We start from the raw sequence: 22,265 nt of genomic DNA, 5'->3' as shown, positions 1-22,265 counted from the left end.
CTGCTAACTCCACACAGGTTGCAGTTGCAAAGGCAATTAAAGCCACAGTGCAGAGCCCACTCCAGCACCACTCAGAGGCTGGGCTGGTTCTGAGATCCTTACGGTGGAAGCAGCCATCCTAGCAAAGTCTTCTTTTGTTAGGCATTGCCAACGACAAGTATCACATAGGTGCTTGTTAAAGTGATTCCAATGACTACGGAATTCTTCTACTACTTCCTGCCACATACACCTTCAAGGCAGTAATCAATCACACTATAATGGAATCATCTGGTTTCCCAAGGTTGCAAAGTCCTCAAGGACACCTATGCGTCCCCAGTATCAGAATGGTACATGATAATCACAGGACAAATATGGTTGATCTAATTAATTATTTCCTCTTTTTCCCTCTATCCCCCCAATATTCATACAGAGTCCTTAACATAAATTAAAGCAAAAATGCTGGCGACTGACTGATACTAAAGATTAGGCTCTCTGGAGTTTCATCCATCACCCTTGTCTAGATGGAAAATAACAAAATCTGTGAGTTATGACTGTGCACCACACATTCCTCCCATCTCTAAAGAGGCCCAGCTACAAGCTACAGCTTTAAGGAGGTTTCTCGTTATTCTCTTGCAAGTTCGAGTGTGTGTGCTGCATACCGCGCACAATGAAGGGTGGCCATTGATGCAAGGCTGCCCGGTTAAGAGAGAGCCCAATACCTCTCCCCTGTGCAAAACGTTCCCTGCAGTTTGCCACCCTATCCCTGGCCTCCCCTGGGCTGAGTGGACGCTTGAAGGGCATCATACCAGGGTGGTGAACCTGTCCACGCAGGCGTTGCGGATCTTCTCCGGGGTGGCAGGGCTGTCTAGCCGGAAGAGTTCCTTCACGTTATTACCTGTGTGCTGAGCTCGAGCTGCACGGATGGCATCTTTGATGGCAAAGAAGATAGAAGCAGCCAGGAAGAGGGGTGGCTCTCCAACAGCCTGAACACAGACAGGGCACAGGGCAGGGGCTCAGGCAGGTGGTCCCGCCTCCACATCATCAAGTGGACCTAGGAGGCCAGGCAGCAAACTCTGCACGAGGAGGGCTGGTGGTGCCAGGAAAGCACTGATGGGGGCCACACCAAATACAGCGGGAAGGCACAGTCAAAACTGATCAGGGGCTAAGAACAATCAAGCTAGTACATGACCGGACCTCATGGACATATTTCTTTGAACACTCATTGTGTAATTTTCTCTGATGACATCATGCAAATATAATGTACCATTTAAAGTTATACTCGGTAATTGTATTTTACAGACCACAAAATCTGACATGAGTTTTAACCTTTTCCTCAGTCACTAGCCGAGGACCTGCAACTCTGCAGCCAACATTTACAGGCACCATAGTCATATTACAGCATTTGCAGGAATTATGGGCATAAGAACAAACAAGAATTAAAACACTTTCTAGCATAGGTTGGTTTTTCTCCTCCCAAAGTATAGATCAGAGACCACTATATCAGAATCACTAAAGATACTTGCTGAAAATGCAGGTTCCAGGGCCCTAAGACACACCCATTGGAGCAAAATTTCTGGGCGTGGGCACAGAGCCAGAGCCAGAGCAATGGTACCTTCGATGCATAGATGGCCTTCTTGTTGGGGCAGTCGCGGAGGAGGGACACCCTGAATTCAATGGGGATGCTGCCAAATGCCGGGATCTTGTAGGTGCTAGGGCCGCGCGTGTGCAGGCTCCCCTCGGGGGAGTAGTGTAGCTCCTCTAGGGTGAAAAGGCCAAGGCCCTGGACAAATGCCCCTTCCACCTACAGGATGGATGGAGAGCACAGTTAGCTTGCCTCCCTCTTCCCTGAGGACAGATACCATTTGCCACAATGGACACAAAGCCCCACCTGCAGTGCAGCCTGGAATGTAGCTAAAACAGCCCCCTATTGCTTACCTGGCTCCTGCCCCAGCCCTGGGATAACCTATCTGGACTTCTGCCAGGCTTTGGCTCAGACAGAGCAAAGACATTAACACGGAAGGTCAGTGATTCTAGGAAGGTCATGCCGGTGGGCGTGTTTCCCATTAACACCTGCCGCAGTGCAGATGGAGATGTTCCTTCCATGTTGCTGCTGGGGAAATGGTGAGCCAAAGCTGAGAAGCAAGCTCACAGGAGGATTTATTCGATAGTAGATTCTTTGAGACTTACCTCCAGGCTTTGTGAACGCCCACCCTGCCTGTCCTCTGGGAGAAAGTGCCCTCACTGCAGTTCAGCTTACAGGTCTCTCCTAGGGTAACTGCCATGCTAGACAGGCCCACACATCTGCTCTCTCAGCCCCCTGCTCAGAAGAGTGACATGGGGCACTACCGTACCTCAATGAGCGTTCAGAAAAGAAACCGGCTGGCAATCACCTTTGGGTCTACAGTGCCTGGCTTGGTGCCTGGCCACAGTAGGGGACCATAAATGGTTGTTCAATGAATTAATGAACAGATTGACTAATGGCCAGATTTTCATATACTCAGTAGTTGTCCATTTTTGAGAAGTACAATTTGTATTTTCTACCAGATGCTCAGTCTTGAATTCTTGATTCCTCTTCTGTTTTCTCCTATTTCACCTATTCTTTATTTTATTTTATTTTTTTGAGACTGAGTTCTGCTCTATCGCCCAGGCTGGAGTGCAGTGGTGTGATATCGGCTCACTGTAACCTCCGCCTCCCAGGTTCAAGGGATTCTCCTATCTCAGCCTCCTGAGTAGCTCGAATTATAGGTGCATGCCACCACACCCAGCTAATTTTTGTATTTTTAAGTAGAGATGGAGTTTTGCCATGTTGTCCAAGCTGGTCTCGAACTCCTGACCTCAGATGACCTGCCTGCCTTGGCCTCCCAAAGTGCTGGGATTACAGGTGTGAGCCACAGGTTCCAGCCCTATATCACCTATTCTTCTCAGTAATCCCATATTCTCCTAAAGCGATTTTCTCTGGGACCTCCCTTTACTACCTCTGCTTAAGCCTTTGTGTTTTGCTCCCAGGAGCCTTCCAGCACTCCATGTTTGGCAGCATCTACTTCCTGGGGTACAAAAGCTGTTCTGGGTGGAGGAGGAATGAGAAGACAGAAAACTCCTCTGACCTCAGACCTGCTGTCTGGGCATTGATCCCAAACTCAATCTCCATTCTACACTGTGCTTGTACTCAAATTGGGTGTGTGTGCACGTCCACATGTGCATGCCATGTTCCCCATTCCTCATCTTGTTCTTTGAGTTGTGAGTGCCCTTCCCAAGTTAATCTATATTAATTTGCTTTCTGTCTTGAGAGTTGGTTGGGCTATCACCAATCTAAATTCTACTTTGGGGAGAACTCCCTAGGTTCCATGTTTCAGCTTGTTTGAAGACAACCTTGGACAACATGCTGTGGCTGGTGGCCCCAGGAGGGGAGTGGGGCACATCAGTGGCCAAGTCTGTCACCATCCTGGTCTCCCAAGCCTCACCTGTCCAATATCAATGGCAGGGTTTAGGCTGGAGCCAACATCCATGACAATATCTGTGCGGAGGTTCTAGAGGAGACAGCAAAATTACAAGCAGTTAGAGAAGAAAAAGATGTTTGGAATATGATAGATGACTCATGGTGACCCTCAGACTACAAATGCCAACCAAAGGGTACGTTCCCAAGCAGAAAGCCCTGGGTGTACTCAGGCAGAAGTGTTAATATTCCCACCAAATCTCTGCTGCCACCATCACTGCTGGAGTCTGAGTTTGTAGGAGTAGGGGATGGGGAACAGCAATGATCTCTCAGTAACTGGAAATAACACACATTCATATGTGAGTAGTCAGATAGGCTCCCAGCCTGGGGCTTTGAATCTGAGCCTGGGTAGATCATGTACAAAAGAATCAATATACTATGTTCCATGGGCTGAATCCAACTTGCCCCTGTTTTTGTGGGGCCTGTTGGCTAAATAATTACATTATTAAATAACTGGAAAAAATAAAAAGAAGAATATTTTGTGACAAGTAAAAATTGTATGAGATTCAATTCAAATTCAAATTTCAGTGTCTATAAATCATATTTTATTGGAACAGAGTCACACTTACCGGTTTACAAGCTGTCTGTGACTGCTATCACACTTCAATGGTAGAGTGCAGTAGCTCAGGCAGAGACTGCATGGCCCACAAAGCCTAAAATACTTATTCTGTGGCCCTTCATAGGATGTTTGCCTATCCTTAATGTAAGGCATTATTTTTCCAACCAGAAAGTTTGTCTCTATCAACTTTTGGTATTACAACTCAGTTGTTTCTCTTTCTTTCCCACTAATACTAAAGTTTTGCAACTTCTTACCTTATGATCTCCTGTTAAGCAGTCAATTTCTACTTCAGAGCAAGCCACCCCATAGCTGAAGTAGTGGAAAGGGTTCCCTGAGTTAGTCTCAAAGCTGTAGCCCAGATTGGGTGTTCTGGGAAAGGAAAGAGAAGATACTGCGTGTGTATTAACATGAACACACCCCCTTCCCTATGCACGCACAGCTTGACACACAACATCTTTAAACCCCACAAGTTTTTGCATTCAGCTGTTCTCCAAAAAAGTCTATGTGTTTTGAACAGTTTGAACCTGTTAATGAAACCCAGGTATTCCAGAACATTTTGTCTCTGGGCTCTCCTCTAGTTTGCCAGTAACCCTTCCGTACTCTTTCTGTACAGCCTAGCAGTGTTTGGTACCATGCTGGCTTCTACACAGTAGAAACAGAGGTAACAGATCCGTCTGGGCTCACGAAAGATGTGAAAGTCACACTCCAAAGGATGCACTGAATTAAAATCCAAGGTCTTCAGGACAGAAAGTTCTGCCTGTGGTGGCTCTTAGACTGTTCACACAAGTTCACCTGCTTACCTTCTCAAGATGAAAGTTAATAAGATCAGTATCTCATGCTAACCTGGGTGCATCTTTAAGCAGCCACTCCCCACCTGCTGGTCCCTTTGAAAGTTCAACAAATGATTTGAGGGAAATGACACTAATAGAAACAAATGCTTCCTTATACATTTTTAAAATTTTCAATCTGGAGTACCTTATACAATTCCACTTTTGCCTGAGTCATATAAATATATGTGTATATCTATGCGTTTGCGCATGTGTATTCACACACCTAGAGTTTACAGTACACTGACTCTGTTATTCTATACACTACACAGGGATAACATGAGCTGATATGACCACATCTGCACAAAAACAAAACCAATATGGGGCTGAGGGAAAAGGCTTCTCCCAGAAAAAAACACCACCAACTCCCAGAAAAAAACACCACCAATTCCTTTGACCTCTGTTTTTCCAACTTTCACCATGCTCATCTGGTTTCACCTTTATAAAACCTTAGTTTCATGAACTCCAGAAAAGTAATAGGAATTTAGGAGAAAATGAGTTTATGTATGTGTAGGTCAGATATTAATAACCTAGAAAGTATTGGCAAAACATTTATTCACCACACATATATATACATGTTTATACATATATATGCCTTATACATATATATGTATAATACTTTTATATGCTTTATACATATATATTCAATGTAATATCTATACACATATATATGAACCATATATAGTTCATATATATGGCATAGAAATGTTTTTTGTGTATATATGTTTATACATACATATGTCTCATACATATATGTATAATATATATATGCCTCATACGTATATGTATAATACATATATATTCAGTGTAATATCTATACACATATATTAGCCATATATATGTTCATATACATGGCATAGAAATGTTTTGTGTGTGAATATATGTTCATACATATATATGCCTTATGCATACATGTATATAGGCATATACATATATGTATAAGGCATATATATTCAGTGTAATATCTATACACATGTATTAGCCATATATATGTTCATATATAGGGCATATAAATGTTTTTTGTGTATATATGTTTATACATATCTATGCCTTATATGTGTATAAACATATATATGCCTAACATATATATGCTCATATATATACTCATATACACATGAAAATGTTTCATATAAAGAAATGTTTACACATATATATATTTATGCATCTATATAGTCATACATTCAGACAAGATATTTTAAAGAAACATTGAATTATTTTCCAAATATATTGAAAGAAAATATTCCAAATATCTGTGAAAGAAAAGGTCCTAGTTAAAATTCCCAGAGATGGCTAAAACATGATGACTGACAGTACATATGATCATATCTTTTTACAGCTGCTAAGTCAGTTGGGCAGGGTCTCTAGCTATTCATGCTGCTACTAAATTTAAAGTTGCAGAAGACATACGGTCTCTTGAAAATCTCCCTGTGTTAATAAGGTTCCACTGTACTCTGCATTTTGTAACAAGACCATGTGCTAAATCCTCCTCTCATTCTATAAAAAAATCCCACACACAGTACAAAGAAGCACGCGTAGCTAACAGCAATGCCTAACTCATAACACTACACACCCTGGTTTCTGCAGAACACTGAGGGAGGAATGGTTAGGTGACTGGCCCTAAAATGTCATCCGTAAGGAAACAGGGGAACAGGTTCAGCAGGACCACTGACTTCCTCAGGCAAAATGGTGCAGCCTGAGATCAGAACTACAAGTCAGGTCTTCTGACACACAGCTGGTACTTTTACCCCTTGGCACACAGCGTGGCTATTCCACATATTTTAGAGCATCTTTAGACTGAAATTAGTGGAAGTCTATTGAAGAGATAAGAGTTTCAGTGGAGCTGCTCTCTCCTGACCACAGCCTGGCAGGATTTGGTGCTGGAGAGGACCAGTGAGGTTAAGATGACATCGCACTATGAGCTGGGCAAGGACAGCACCATACTTACCTATAAAACCCAGTGGCAGACAAGCTCACTGTGTCCATGTAGGCAGCTGTGACCTGAGGAGAGGAGATGGCCATCAGGCAGGGGAAGTGGGGTTTTCAGGAACCCTGACCTGCCACTAAGCTTTCACCCAACTACCAAAGTCAAGCTACATTCATGTGCTTGGTACACGTGGTATGGAGAGGTCAAAGAAGGCATAGTAAGATGAGTGAGTCTGAGAAAAATGGCATGTTTTCTTTAAATCTATTGAGGAAGATTTGTACTGAGCTGGTTTACATGGGGTCACATTTGATGTGCTAGTGTTCTGCCCAGTTCTACCACTCCAATACTGGGGAAGGATGCAGAGCTGCCATTGATATTTCCCCCTACTGGAGGAGCCACAGCCTCCCACCTGCGAGAGACTCCCTTGCAGCTTCCCTCTGAGATTTCTGACATTCAGGCCACTGATCTAGAAGTCAGAGAATTGGGCTTATTCTTATCTTAAGTACTTGTTCTGTCATTCCCCAAATCACAGGAATGATAGAAGTCCTTGGGTGATGTTTTCTCCCCACGCTCTCACAGAGGGAATCTCAGTAGACCCAAACTCAAGAGATGGAGATTTGAGGAAAACCAGGCTCATTTGGGACAAAGATGGTGTGGGAGCAGACCCGGTGAGTCAGTACAATCTGATGAGGCACGTTCAGCAGGCACCCATCCTCTCAGGCTCAGGCAGCAAAAACCCTGATTCCCACAAGGCTGTCAAGATCAAAAGCTTCCCTCAAATGACCTCCCTCAGTGATGAAAGCTACAGAGAAAGCGACCCAGCCAGGATGAGCATTTATTCGTCCTGTGAAATCACACAAACCACCTCAACTTCTCTCTGCTGTTCTGACTAGAATATTGTCTCCTATTGCTTGTTCGGGGTCGGAACAGAGGCCCTGCTGTTGATTTCCCTCTCCTTTGCAAAAGTGACGTGGATCCGCTCAGACTCACCCAGTCTTCCCAGGAGCCACTGGGATTGTTCTTCTTGTAGGGTTCCAGCCTTTTCAAGATGGTCTGACAAGCCGCCTAAAGTAAACACCCCCCGCACCCCAGACACATCACTCCTCTGCATTCAATAGCCCAGGCAAAACCCGAGGGCCCCAGCAAGGCCACCTCCAAGCAATGCTGTGCCCAGGGTGCCACTCAAACAGCCTGGCCACCCACTCCAGAATGACCGAGGCCCAGGGTAGAATCCACAGGACCTGGCCAATAGGGCCACCACTAGTCCCTGCTTGGAGAGCACCTCCTGACCCAATTCTTAGACTGACAGAGGGTGCAATGTTTGAGGGATCCCAAAGGAGGTGTCTTCTTCCCTCAAACTCCTTGTTTGATTACATCCCCCATATGGGAGAGGAGCAAGTGTGGCCAACCTGACTCTATAATCAAATTTCAGCTTCAGCCCATTGTCCTATTGCCAGCTCCAGCACCAGGGAGTATTTCCAGAAGCCTCTGCTTTCCCTCAGCATCCTCACTTCCCCATCCTGCACTCATCCTTCCCAGCTTTGAGGGCAGTGGTTATGATTCTTGGGCCTCTCTTTTAGCTTGAGGTTTGGAGAAACAGCATCCTCCTGGATAAGGGAGCCAGAGGCCTGGCCAGAGCCAAAGAGCCTGCAAGGAATCCTTCTAGCTCCCACCCAGGGAGACTCTCCAGGCCCACAGCTCTGGGCTGGCCCTCTGCTCTGCGGGCTCCCACGGGCTCCTTACGTAGACGGCTTGTCCATTGAGGTCAGCGCTGACAGAGGCAGCCGTGGGAGAAGTGTTGGGCACAGTGTTAGTGCTTGTCTCACTGATATAAATCTTAGAGGTGGGGATTTTCAGAGCTCTGCTGGCCACCTGTGAAAAGAGAAGACATTGCCCTCTAGGGAAGGGGTTATCATGGGGCTTGGCTGCCTTCTCTCCAAGACAGGATTCACATTCACTGTTACAGGCAAGAAAACAATTTTGTAAGCTCTAATCCCATTGTCTGGGATGTCCTCACATCTGGCTGAATTTGAAGGAGCACTTGTTGGAGCGGTTTGGTTGGGTAAAAGCATTCATAAACTGACAGTGCCTTTTTACACTAACACTCACTTTTCACAAGATCCAATCTGGCCAGTCTCCATGGGCCAAGCAGATGTGCTGACCCTCATCCAGCTCATTGTCCTCACCCCACTTCGAGGAGTCTTTTGGAATGTGGGAAACCTTTACACACACAGTGTGCCCACCTCACACACTGAGAATGTTGGTAATAGCAATGTCCTCAGAGGTCACCTGGCCAACTCCTTTGCACAGTTGAGGAAACTGAGTTCAAGTGCAGGAAAAGACTTGCCCGAGGCAACACGGACATAAGCAACAGGGCCGGGGACAGACCCTGGGCCTGCTTCTGCTCTGGTAGGTCCCACTGCTCAATTTCTTATACCACTTCCCCTAACAACAGACACCACAGTGCTAGAGAGGGCTGCTCACCTGGACCATTTTGGTATGAAGGCCTTGGCCCATCTCGGTCCCTCCATGGGTCAGCAACACAGAGCCATCTGTGTACACATGAAGCAGGGCTCCTCCCTAGGGAAAGAGAAGGATGCCAGACACAAACGTCAGTAAATTCCAATTCAGTAAAGTTTGGGACCAAAGGTATGGAGCCCAGGAACAAGAGAACCAGCAGCATTTTGGATGTAAATCTCAGACAAAAATTATGGCAGTATGAATCTCATGATTTAATTATATAGCACATCAGTAGTTGCAGAAGGTTTTCATATGTTTCTCTCTGTTTCTCTTGTTCAAATATCTGTCCTCACCCTGTAAGTGAAGAAACAGAACGAGAAAAATAGAGTAGCTCTCACCAGTCCGATAGTAAGGAAAGGTAAGAACTAGAGGTTGATCCCAGATCTCTGAGTCTCACTGCCCATGACCTACTGGACAAATAGGACTGTGCAAGTTCAACTTTCATTTAAATAGCAAAGAGTTCCTTGAGTAAGCCCTGTTACCAGTGACAATGAAATTTCCCTTGCAATGCTGTAAACAAGGGGGAAATGGGGTCCCAGTCCAGCGGAGATAGACACAATTCGATAAAGCAATTACCTGATTCAGAAAAGGAAGTGTGAAGCTTATTCCAAACTTGGTGGGAATTATGCACAATCCTCTCTTTTTCCAACAATTCTCCCTAGAGAAAAGGAACATTCTTATAGAAACTTCTCTACCATGTTGAGGTCATGAATATCTTTGGATCAAGCCAAAACAGGACATCCTTGGGGTTGCCCATATAGTCTTGTAATAATGGAACTATGCCCCAATAATGTAGACAAAGATGAGAACGGTCAGCTGGTGCACAGCCCACTCCAGGCGGTCTTGACTTTAGTGTCAACACTCTTCTTCCCTGAGTGCAACTCATGCTGGGTCAGAGTGGCTTGGTGGTCTTGGGCTGTTATCTCCAGGAGGCACTGTGCTTTGCCAACAATAATAAAGCCTTCTCTGTGCTTTATATTTAATTGTCTGAATAACTCTGTGAGGAGGACAGAGCCAGTCCAATTATGTCCACTTTTCAGATGATGAAACTGAGGCCCAGGGAGATGGAGTGACTCCAAAATTCATATTTATAGATTGGTGTCAGAGGCAGGTGTATAACTGTTATGTGTTGGTCCTGGGCCAGTGTTCTTTACAATATGGTGTGCCCAGAAGGTTTACAAATGCTTAAAGATGAACCACAACTGATAGACTATGACACTGATTGCAGGCTGTGAGCCCACCTGCCCCAGGCTGAAGATCATTATAAGATCTTAAAGAGACGGCTATGAATGAGTTGGCAAACTCAGCAGTCTCATAAGTTATCCATTAAATTATTAGCTTCCTATTTTGGGATCAGGAGAAAGGCTGTAGGATATGAAACCCAGGAAAGCACTGGACCCCTACTCCCAGTGCTTACTTGTTGAACTTGTCAACCTCACTCTTCCGAGCATGATACTGAGAGCTTGCTAGGCATTCTTCCCAGCACCTGGGCAAGGTGAAACCCTCAAGCTTCTGGTTGAAGTGTGTCAGGTCCCCTTCTTTGTACAGGTTTTTCGTCCGCACCTTCCCAAGGAGAGAGACACAGAGGCCTTGTTGGTGGTAAGAAGCGGTGGGGGTGGGGGCAGCCCCCATGGGAGATGCCCAAGATACAAAGCCACTCTCCCCCTAAGTAGTCCAAACCACTCTGACTTGTGCTACCAAATACTCGGCTTACCTCCTCTGCAGGCATCCCACAGGTCACCGCAACTTCACTCATCCAATACTCGGCAATGAGCATCCCCTGGGGACCCCCAAAGCCCCGGAAGGCCGTGTTGGAGGGAAGGTTGGTTTTGCACAGCCGCCCAGTGCCCCGGATGTTGGGAATTTTATAGCAGTTGTCCATGTGGAATAGAGCTCGTTCCATAATCTGAAGCAGAGGAAACAAAAATGGGAGAGAACAGTGTGCTGATTTCATTGGCTCCTCAAAGTAGAAACTTTGAGGGCCTTATCCATGGCCTGCCTTTCCCCTCTGCACCACAGCTGCTCTTCTTCAGCCCAAGTTATTTCTCCCCCAGGATATTGCAGCAGCATATTTTTTTTTTTTTTTTTTTTTTTTTAAGATGGAGTCTCGCTTTGTCACCAGGCTGGAGTACAGTGGCGTGATCTTGGCTCACTGCAAGCTCCTACTCCCTGGTTCAAGCGATTCTCCTGCCTCAGCCTCCTGAGTAGCTGGGATTACAGGCATGCACCACCACACCCAGCTAATTTTTGTAGTTTTAGTTGAGACAGGGTTTCACCATGTTGGTCAGGATGGTCTCGATCTCCTGACCTCGTGATCCACCCACCTTGGCCTCCCAAAGTGCTGGGATTGCAGGGATGAGCCCAGCCTGCGGCAGCATCTTTACTGCACCTTATCCACCTACTAGTCCCCTCATTCAGCGCCTCTGTGGAGAAGCCTTTCCCAGAGTCTCTAGTTGGAACTAATCACTTGCCTCTTTTTGAAAACAGTTAACTTTTTAAAATTCATTGTAAATTAGTTAATAAAAACGAATGAAACCACCGTGAAAGTTGTACTGCAAATAGTTTGAAGTGTCGCATACTTCTATAAGTCATGGTATGAAAAACAGTAGCCTCTTCCACTTTCCTTCCTTCCAGTCTCCAGAAGCAACTACTTGCAATTCTCATAGCTTATCATTTATCAGCTATTTAGATAAACTTACACATCTCTAGATAATGTGGCTACATTGCTACGTCTTGACTTTTTCAGCTTTAGACTTTTACGTTGTCTTTCTTTTATGGAAAAGGAGAATTTAGTTTTGGCTTAGCCCCCTCCCTCCAGCCCTCACCCCTACCAGCTTCCTATTTCCCAGTATAGTTGTATTTTGATCAGATCAATAGTCAACTTAATATTATAACTCTGTAAACATTACTTACTGCTGAACCATGTAGTTACATTACAATTTCTTCTCCCTTGATAATATTTTTTTCACCCTAGAGTTAAGAATTGTCTTTATTTTTTCATCTGCTTCATTTTGTATGTACTCATTACTAAGCCAACTTAAAGTTTTCCCCAATTCTAAAAATCTGCTCCTAATGCGTTTTCTCTTTTCCCTCCTGAGCCCTGCTTCCAACATGCTCAAGCACATTTGATTTTCTATCCTAGAGCCATCTGGCCTACTCCAATTTAAATTGGCTGCCCACTAGATCTGCTATTCAGCTGTTACCTAAGGATTTAAATCTGAAATCCCCCAGTGGGATACAAAGGGGTAAAGGGATTCATCCCAGGGATTCCCTTCATCTCTCTCCATATTGAATCTCCTGTTCCTGGATTCCATGTCTTTCCCTTTTTAAATTTTACTCCCTCATTTTGTTGGAGTACATCCTTTAACATCTTCATAAGAAAGGGTACACAAAGAGGAACATCTTTGACACGCTGCATGTCTGAAATGTCTTTATTCTACTTTCACCTTTAATTAATGATTCCACTGTATATATAATCCTAATTTGGAAGTAGGCTTTCCAGTTTTTCTCAGCAATTTGAAGGCATTTTACCAGTACATTCTAGCTTCCTGCTATTGAGAAGTCCAATCAATGGCTTTCTAACTCTTGGAAAGGGTTCTGTTCTTTTTTTCCTGAAAATTGTGAAACCTTCTGTTTGTCCTCAGGTTTCTAAATTTCATAATGTTATAACTTGGCATAGGTCTATTTTATTTCATTGTGCTGGTTATTGAATGTGCTGTTTTAATCCCAAAATGTATGCCCATCAGTTTTGGAAAATTTTTTGAATTATCGATAGCTCCCCCCTCTCTGTTTTTTCCATTCTTTCTTTCTGAAATGATTATGATTTGAAACTCTTGAACTAATTCTCTTTTTTTTTTGTATTTTCTCTATTGTTTCACATTATTTTCCACTTTTGGGAAATTTGTCAAGTTCCTTTCAACCCTTCTGCTTTCATAGTGTCAATTCATGAGAGCTCTTTTTTATTCTTTGACTGCTCCATTTTAGTAACATTCTGTTCCTTCTTCAAATTGTAATATCTCATCTCTCTGGAAAGATCAATGGCAGTTTCATGTTTTTGTTGTTTGTTTTATTCTGGTTTTAGTTTATTTCCCTATGTGTACTCTCTCTCTCCCACAAGTTGTTTTACGTGTCTTTGATAATTTCAGTCTTACTCATCCTAGATGATTTTTCTATGTCTCAATTAATTCTACTTTTGCTTTCCCTAGTACTTTATCAACTTGCATTTCTGCTTCTTTTATCATCTATTTCCCCAGCCATATTGTGAATTTCTTGAAGGCAGAAACAATATCATATCCTTCTTCATGTGGCCACCCTAGGCACTTAATAAATATTTGCTGGATTGAATTAAAAATCTTGTAAGATGTCTAGGGACAAAGACTGTTTTTCAATGTGATTTTTTCCCATGCCAAAAAGCATGTCTTATACGTGGTGAGAACACGAAATAAGAACACTTCTTTTTTTGAACAATTTTAACCCTAGATCTGAAGTGTGAAGTTTTCTAACTGAGCCCATTAGGCAGCCCCTAGCAGAGAGGAGTGGGATCCAAAGGGGTAAAGGGGAACGTTGGCTTTTCCTGAAAACTTTAACTTTTTTTTTTTTTTTTTAGAGATAGACTTTTGCCATGTTGGCCAGGCTGGTCTTGAGCTCCTGACCTCAAGTAATCTGTCTACCTCGGCTTCCCAAAGTACTGGGATTATAGGCATGAGTCACCGCACCCAGCCACCTCTTTTTTTTTTTTTTTAAACAAGAATCTATACATATGTAACTACTATGGTTACAAAATTAAGATTTAAAAAACTGTAAAAAGTGGTACCACCAAAATAAATTTGTTAATTCTCACAATTGACTTTATTTCATCCAAACCCTCTAGTTATTTTTCTAAACAACTCAATACTCCAAGTTCATCTGCTAAAGCTGTGACCACAATAATGAGGAGTGTGTAGCTCCCACTTCTGGTCTTACCCTGGTCATTTATAATGTGACTGGAGGAGCATCAACTGAGACTAAATATGAAAGCACACGATAATTACTGATGACATCACTTAGGATTCTATCTTGCGAGAAACTCAGCAGTGATGTATAATACGGAGACTTCCACTTCCATACTCCCACTAAGTACCACTAAAAACTCTGGAATTCTATACATTTATTTAAAATCAACCACAACAGCAATGTAAGAATACTCTGAAAAGTGGAGGAAAAAAAAGGCAGTCCCAGGAGGGACTTTGCAACCCAAGGAATGACATGACGGTGAGTTCCAGGGGTTTCCTTTTTGCCTCATCTATATATCCCAGACTTAGGGCAGGAGCTGGCAATCCAGAAATGCCAATGATGACAGAGACCAAAAAGCTCACTCTATATCCCAAATCCTTTTATCTGTAGTCAAAAGACCAGGAAAAGGGCAATCTAGCAAAACTAAACACTTTTAGACAATAAGTAATCCAGTCAAACATCACACACACAAAAATGTAGTCTCATTCCTACTCACACCGGCAAAAGCTCAGTGGGAGCCTAAACTTTCACATTCATGAGGCTGTTATGAGATACCCCAACACTCCTGCTGGGATGGTGCCAGAGGAGACCAGGAAGGGAGTTGAGAGTTTCGTTGCTGATGGCCAGTCATAAGGCTGTACCTACACCTTATGATTGAGTCACTGGAGAACACATTGACTTCCCCACCCACCTAACAAAGACACACCACTCTTCCCTTCCATTCTGGTGGTGCAAAGTCCAGTGAAGAGTCAAGACTTTTAGCACAAGCCAGTGGTAAAGAGACCACCTGCACCATGATGTCCATGGACAGCACTTGGAATGTAGATCTCCCACCTCTGCCCAGAAGTAAGGAGTTGTTCCTACCCTGAGTATCAACAAAGGCCAAGTGGAAGATCAAGATTTCTACCCCCACCTAGCAGTGATGAGGTGGCATCCACCACTGCTAAAGCAAGGTCAGAAAGAGCCAATTAAAATAGAAGGCTTAAATAAGATCCAAGCTCTCAGAACATCATTATCACCATCATCATCACCGCCATCATCTGTACATTAGTGGTGGGTTTCTCCAAGTTTCAGTGAAAAACCACTTGTCATACCAAGTGTCAGGAAGATCTCAAACTTCCTGAATAATAAAAGATAACCAAGAGATGCCATCACTGAGGTGACAAAGATGTTAAAATTGTCTGACTATAGTTTCAATGCAGCCATGGGAAAAAAAAAATGCCTCCAAGATCAATTGTGAACACACTTGACAGAAATAAAAGGCTTCCAGAAATAAACAGATAGTTTCAGCAAAGATATAGAAGATACAAAGAAGAACCTAATGGGCCTTTTAGAATTGAAAATGCAACAACCAAAACAAATAGCTTATTGGGTGGATTCAACAGCAGAAGAGAGGGGGCATAGAAGAGAATCAGTGAACTGAAGAATAGAATAAGATATATTATCCAGTCTGAACTATATTGGGAATATGGAATGAAAAAAAAAAAAACAAAACAGTTTCAAGGACTTTTGGGACTATAACAAAAGACCTAACATTGAAGCCACTGGAGATCTGGAAGAAAAGGAGAAAAAGAGAAGAGCATAAAAGTACTCAAAGCAATAATAACTGAAAAGTTTTCAAGATTTCAAGATATATAAACCTACAGATTCAAGACGCTTAGTGATTTTGAAACAGGATAAGCCCGAAGAAATCCGTGATAAGTCCTATCATAATTAAACTTCTGAAAACTAAAGACAAAGGAAAAAGTCTTGAAAGCACCCAGAGAAGATGACAACTTACCTATAGGGGGAGCCTAATTAGAATGAGAAAGGATTTCTCATCAGAAGCCACAGAGACCTGAACGAAGTGGCAGTTTCTCAGGTGCTGAAAGAAACGAACTGTTAACTCAAAATTTAATGCCCACTAAAGTTATCCTTCAGGAATAAGGAAAAAAATCAAGACATTCTCAGATGGAAAACTAAGAAAATGTGTCCCCAGCAGACCCACAATAAAATAATGACTAAAGGAAGTTCTAAACAGAAAGAAAAGGATAAAAGAAAGAAGCCTGGAGAATTAGAAGGAAAAACACTATAAGCAAAATCATGGGTACAAGCAGTAAGCTTTTCTTTTCGGTTTTTAAAATTGTCTGATAGTTGCAACAAAAATTAAAACACTGTCTTGATGTGGTTCTAAATGAATGTAAAGAAAGTGTTTAAAATAAAAATAATGTAAATGGGAAAGGGCAGAGTCATAAAGGGAGGTAAGTTTTCTATACATCACCAAAACTAGTAAAATGAGACCTTCTGTAGGCTGTGATAAGTTGTATATATATAACATAATACCTTGAGCAATACTAAAAAAGCTATGTAAGAGATACTTTTAATCAAAATGGAATTCTAAAAAAATGTCCAAGTAACCCAACCACAGCAAGGCACACAAAAGAATACAGATAAATGAAAAGCTGATAGAACAGACAGAAAACAAAAAATAAAGTGGCAGACTTATGCCTCAACACATCAGTAATTATATTACCTATAAATAGTGTAAATACAATTAAAAGAGATTAGCAGAATGGATTTTAAAACATGACCCAATTACATACTATCTTCAAGAAAATCACTTCAAATATAATAATGTAGGCAAGTTGAAAGTAAAAGGATGGAAAAAGATATACCATGCAAACATTAATCAAAAGAAAGCAAGAGTGGCTTTATTAATATGAGATAAAGTAGACTTCAGAGCAAATACAATTACCAGAGACAGAGAGAAGGAGATTATATAATGAAAAAAGTGTCAATCCTCCCAAAAGACAGCAATACTAATTGTGTCTGCCCCAAATAACAGAGCTGAAAAATCTATGAAGTAAAGACTGGTAGAACTAAAATGAGAAATAGAAAAAATCCACAATTACAGTTGGAGATTTCAATGCTCCTCTCTCAAAATTGATAGAAAAAAATAGACAGAAAATCAGGAAGGATATAGAAGAACTCAATACCACCATCAGGATCTAGTGGATATTTACACCTGTGGTAGGAAAAAGAAATGCCTCCCCAAAGATATATTCACTTTCTAATCACGGAACCTGTAAATACTACCTTATATGGCAAAATATGTGATAAAGTTAAGGATCTGGAGAGAAGTAGCTTATCCTGAACTATTGCAGTGGACCCTAAATGCAATCACATGTCTCTGTAAGAGAGAAGTATGTATAGGTAGACAAGAACAGACACACAGGAGAAGGTGACGGGAAGACAAGGACAGAGATTGGAGTGATGCAGCCGCAAGCCAAGGAGTGCCACCAGCCACCAGAAACTAGAAAAGGCCAGGAACGGATCCTTCCCTAGAGCTTCAGAGGATGTGCGGTCCTGCCAACACCTTGATTTCAGACTTCTGGCCTCCAGAACTGTGAGAAAATAAATGTTCATTATTTTAAGCCACCCAATTTGTGGTGATTTGTTATAACAGCCACAGGAAGCTAATACACAGTCCATCAACAGCAAAATACACATTCTGTTTAGGTGCCCACGGAACTTGTATCAAAACTGACCATGTCCTGGGCCTTGATATGAACCTCAACACACTTGAAAGAATTGAAATCCTGTAGAATGTGTTCTTCAACTAAAATGGAATGAAACTAGAAATCAATAGAAAGCCTCAGGATAGAAAGATAACAGGAATATCTATAAACACCTGGAAACCAAACAGCATGCTTCTAAATAATTAGGGATCAAAGAGAAAGTGGCAGGGAAACAAACAAGCAGACCAAAAATACAAGACAAAAATGAAATACTCATACCAAAACTTATGGGACCTGTCTAAAGTAGTGCTTAGGGGAAACTTTATAGCACTAAATTGAATACATTAAAAAAGAGGAAAACATTCTCAGATAGTTATTTAAGCTTTCAACTCAATAACCTAGAAAAAGAGAAGCAAAATAAATCCAAAGCAAATGGAGTGAAGGAAATAATAAGGATAAGAGCAGAAATCAGTGAAATCAAAAACAGACACAATAGAGAAAATCAATGAAACAAAAACCTGGGTCTTTAAAAAGAGCAATAAAATTGACAAACCTCTGGCAAGACAGAAAAACAAAGTGAAGCCACAAATTACCCATATCAGGATTGAAACAGGGGATGCCACTATAGACCCTGAAGACATCAAAAGAGAAATAAGAACACACCATGAACTATTTTACACACATAAATTTTTTAATAACTTAGACAAAATTAAATTGAATTCATGGAGATAAAGAGTAGAACGATGTTTACCAGAGGCTGGGGAAAGTAGGGGGGACGGGGGATAAAGTGGGGATGGTTAATGTATAAAAAAATACAGTTAGACAGAATGAGTAATACCTAGTATACAGTAGCACAATATGGGGACTATAATATTTTAAAATATACAATAATTTATCGTTTATTTATTTATTTATTTATTTATTTATTTATTTTGAGACGGAGTCTGGCTCTGTGACCCAGGCTGGAGTGCAGTGGCGCCATCTCGGCTCACTGCAAGCTCCGCCTCCCGGGTTCATGCCATTCTCCTGCCTCAGCCTCCCCAGTAGCTGGGACTACAGGTGCCCGCCACCACGACTGGCTAATTTTTTGTATTTTTAGCAGAGATGGGGTTTCACCGTGTTAGCCAGGATGGTCTCGATCTCCTGACCTCGTGATCTGCCCGCCTCGGCCTCCCAAAGTGCTGGGATTACAGGCGTGAGCCACCGCGCCTGACCTATCATATATTTAAAAATAAATAAGGGTAGAATTGAAATGTTCCCTAACACAGAAAAATGATAAATTCTTGAGGTAATGGAAACTTACATTACCCTGATTTGTTTATCCTGATACACTGTATGCCTGCATCAAAACATCATATGTACCCTATAAATGTATACAACTACTGTGTACCCATAACAATTAAAAACAAAACATTTTAAAATGAATGTCTCAAAATACAAAACTACCACTTCAACATGAGATAGATAATTTGAATAGTCCTAGAACTATTAAGGAAATTTAACCAATAGTTTTAAGGCTGTCAGAAAAGAAGTTTCCAGTTCCAAATGATTTCACTGGAAAATTCTACCAAACATTTTAAGAAGAATTAACACCAATTCTGCACAATCTCTTCTAGAATTAGAAGAGGAATTCCAACTCATTTTATGAAGCTAATGTTATCCTGACACCAAACCCTGACCAAGATGGTCTAATTTTAAAAGAAAAAACTACAGAGCAATATTTCTCATGAATATGGATCCAAAAATCTTTAACAAATTTTAGCAAATACAATTTGGCAATATATTAATTATACCATGACCAAGCTGGATTTATTCCAAGGACAGTGGCTGGTTCAGTGTTTAAAAAAAGGAATGAATACAATCCACCATATTAATAAGCTAAAGAAGAAAATATCACATGATCATATCAGTCAATGCAGAAAAAGCATTTGACAAAATTCAACACCCATTCATTATAAAGATGCTCAGAAAACACTAATGGAAGGAAACTTCCTTAATCTGATCATAAGTATCTACAAAAAACAAACAAACAAAACCCTACCAGTAACGTATTTAATGATGAAAGACTGAATGCCTTCCCCTTAAGAGTAAAAACAAGGCAAGGATATATGACCTATAGTTCTGCAAGGTCTGGCTAGCCATCACAGTATGTAAAGAAAAAGAGATTAAAACTTGCAGATTGGAAAGGAAGAAAAAAAAATGTCCCTATTTGCAGATGATAATGATTGCCTGCAGAGAAAATCCCAAGGAATCTGCAGAAGAAATTCTAGAACTAATAAATGAGTTCTGCAAGGTCACAGGATATAAGAAACACAAACTGAAATCACAATGAGCTATCACTTCACACCCACTAATTCTAGTGGGTAAAGACAGACATACCAAGTGTTACTGTGGATGTGGAACCCCTAAAGGTTGTTGATTGGAATACAAAATGGTATAGTCACTCTGGAATATAATTTGATCATTTCTTTTTTTAAAAAAAATCGATAAAAATTAGGTAGATCCATTTATTTTTTAAATACAAGAATAATTTTAGAAGGGCTATTTCACAAATTCAGCATTAACCAACTCTATAGACATGTTTAACAAAACAAAACAAAACAAAACAAACACCAAAAAGAAAAAAGGCATTTACTCTTGGCCCTTTTAGTACAGGCGCAGTGTCCTATTGCATCACAAGTGCTAGTGATGCAGTAACAGATCCAAGGGCATAATATTAAAGATTCTTTTTTCCAACTGCGATTTAGTTGAAAAATAACGTAATACAAACATGTATGAATGGCTGTCAAGACCACCAGTGAACTGCAGAATACCTAGAGGCCTACCTACTTAGATGGCTGAAACTAGTAAAGCAGTATTAAAATCAGTGCTTTTACTCTTAGATTAACAATGACAGAGTGAGATTTCTTTGATTCCAATTTTATGAGGTGTGGTGGGGAATTGAGAGGAGATACTGGGGAAGACTGGCAGCGTGTGCTGAGATAGAGGTGGGAATGTGGCTCAAATTAGTCAATATTCAGATTAGGATATTATTTTAGAAAATTTTAAAAGTACCCTAAATTGTGGCATATTGAAAAGGATATTAAGGAACAATGATTCATTCGCTCTGAACACAATTTAATGAGTGCCATCAATGGGTTTAAGAAATAAGCAGAGAGGGGGGATGGTGAGGCAAAATGAGGTGGAAGAGAAAATGGTAAGTGAAAAATATGCTTGAACATTGAAGAATGTGAAAAGGCCACCAGAGAAACTCCTTTACTTATCACTCAGAAGTGCTCTTCCCATTGGCTACCTGCTCCTGATCACCCAAACATCAAGTTTAGAGCACAGGAGCAGTAACCCCCTTTATCTGCAATTTCACTTTCCATAGTTTGTTACCCGAGGCAACCTTGGTCCAAACGTATTATGTGGAAAATTCCAGAAATAAACAATTCATGTTTTAAATCACAAGTCGGCCAGGCACGGTGGCTCATGCCTATAATCCCAGCACTTCGGGAGGCTGAGGTGGGTGGATCACCCAAGGTCAGGAGTTCCAGACCAGCCTGGCCAACATGGTGAAACCCAGTTTCTATTAAAGATACAAAAATTAGCCGGGCATGTTGGGGCGGGGCGCCTGTAATCCCAGTTACTTGGGAGGCTGAGGCAGGAGAATCGCTTGAACCCAGGAGGTGGAGGTTGCAGTGAGTTGAGATCGCACCACTTCACTCCAGCCTGGGTGACAGAGCAAGACTCCATCTCAAAACAAAAAATAAATAAATAAAATAAATAAAATAAATCACAAGCTGTCCCGAGTGATGAAATCTGATGACCTCCTGCCCTGTCCTGCCTGGGATGTGAATCATCCCTTTGTCCTGCTTATCCACACTGTATACTGCCTGCCGCTTTGCACTGAGTAGCTGCCTTGGTTGTTAGATTGAAAAAACATAGTGTATAAAGGGTTCAGTACTATCTGAGGTTTCAGGCATCCACTAGGGTTCTTGGAATGTATCTCCTGCAGATAAGGGGAGACTACTGTATTACATCTCAGCTTCCATAAAACTTTACTAATTTGGATTAAGAACACAAGCCTGATTTAGTAAAAAGCGTCCATAAATATTCAGAGGTATAGTTTTGTTTCATCAAGTAAAAAGAGCAACTAATTCCAACTGTTGAAGTAGTAACAAGTAAAGACTTCACCAGGCTTGCTTTGATGAAGAGTTAAGACATATTTTTAGGTCAATAGCACAAGATTATTGAATAACTTGTATGCTACAAACATGCTGCTTCCACTCATCAAAACAACCCAACCATCTTTACTATTCCAACTTGCTGAGAACCATGTCAGATGTTGCCTTCAAGAATGAAATGTTTCTCAAAACTGTTCTATCAAATGTAGTAGCTATTGGACATAAAACAGGTAATTTATTTCAGACTTTAGCCAGTTTTCATGAAGTATTTATTTCCAGCTTCAGTTTATTCCAACATTAATTTATGA

General features: G+C 41.5%; 1 protein-coding gene across 1 annotated transcript in view; it reads right to left on the bottom strand.

The window, feature by feature from the left end:
- Positions 1 to 22,265, bottom strand: part of XDH (xanthine dehydrogenase) — a 75,093-nt gene that overhangs the window by 1,591 nt on the left and 51,237 nt on the right. The window contains exons 25-35 of the mRNA XM_011972543.1: positions 11,017 to 11,208; positions 10,720 to 10,865; positions 9,879 to 9,960; positions 9,267 to 9,362; positions 8,526 to 8,654; positions 7,773 to 7,847; positions 6,804 to 6,856; positions 4,286 to 4,400; positions 3,441 to 3,506; positions 1,592 to 1,780; positions 786 to 962 (exon numbers count right to left, since the gene is read on the bottom strand). Coding sequence (XP_011827933.1) covers positions 786 to 962; positions 1,592 to 1,780; positions 3,441 to 3,506; positions 4,286 to 4,400; positions 6,804 to 6,856; positions 7,773 to 7,847; positions 8,526 to 8,654; positions 9,267 to 9,362; positions 9,879 to 9,960; positions 10,720 to 10,865; positions 11,017 to 11,208 — 1,320 coding nt within the window. The remainder of the gene's footprint in view (positions 1 to 785; positions 963 to 1,591; positions 1,781 to 3,440; positions 3,507 to 4,285; positions 4,401 to 6,803; positions 6,857 to 7,772; positions 7,848 to 8,525; positions 8,655 to 9,266; positions 9,363 to 9,878; positions 9,961 to 10,719; positions 10,866 to 11,016; positions 11,209 to 22,265) is intronic.

The sequence above is a fragment of the Mandrillus leucophaeus genome, unplaced genomic scaffold (assembly GCF_000951045.1).
Source record: "Mandrillus leucophaeus isolate KB7577 unplaced genomic scaffold, Mleu.le_1.0 Scaffold13, whole genome shotgun sequence".
Classification (NCBI taxonomy): Eukaryota; Metazoa; Chordata; class Mammalia; order Primates; family Cercopithecidae; genus Mandrillus; species Mandrillus leucophaeus.
The sequence above is the reverse complement of the archived record's forward strand: the minus strand, read 5'-3'. Positions and strand labels throughout refer to the sequence as shown.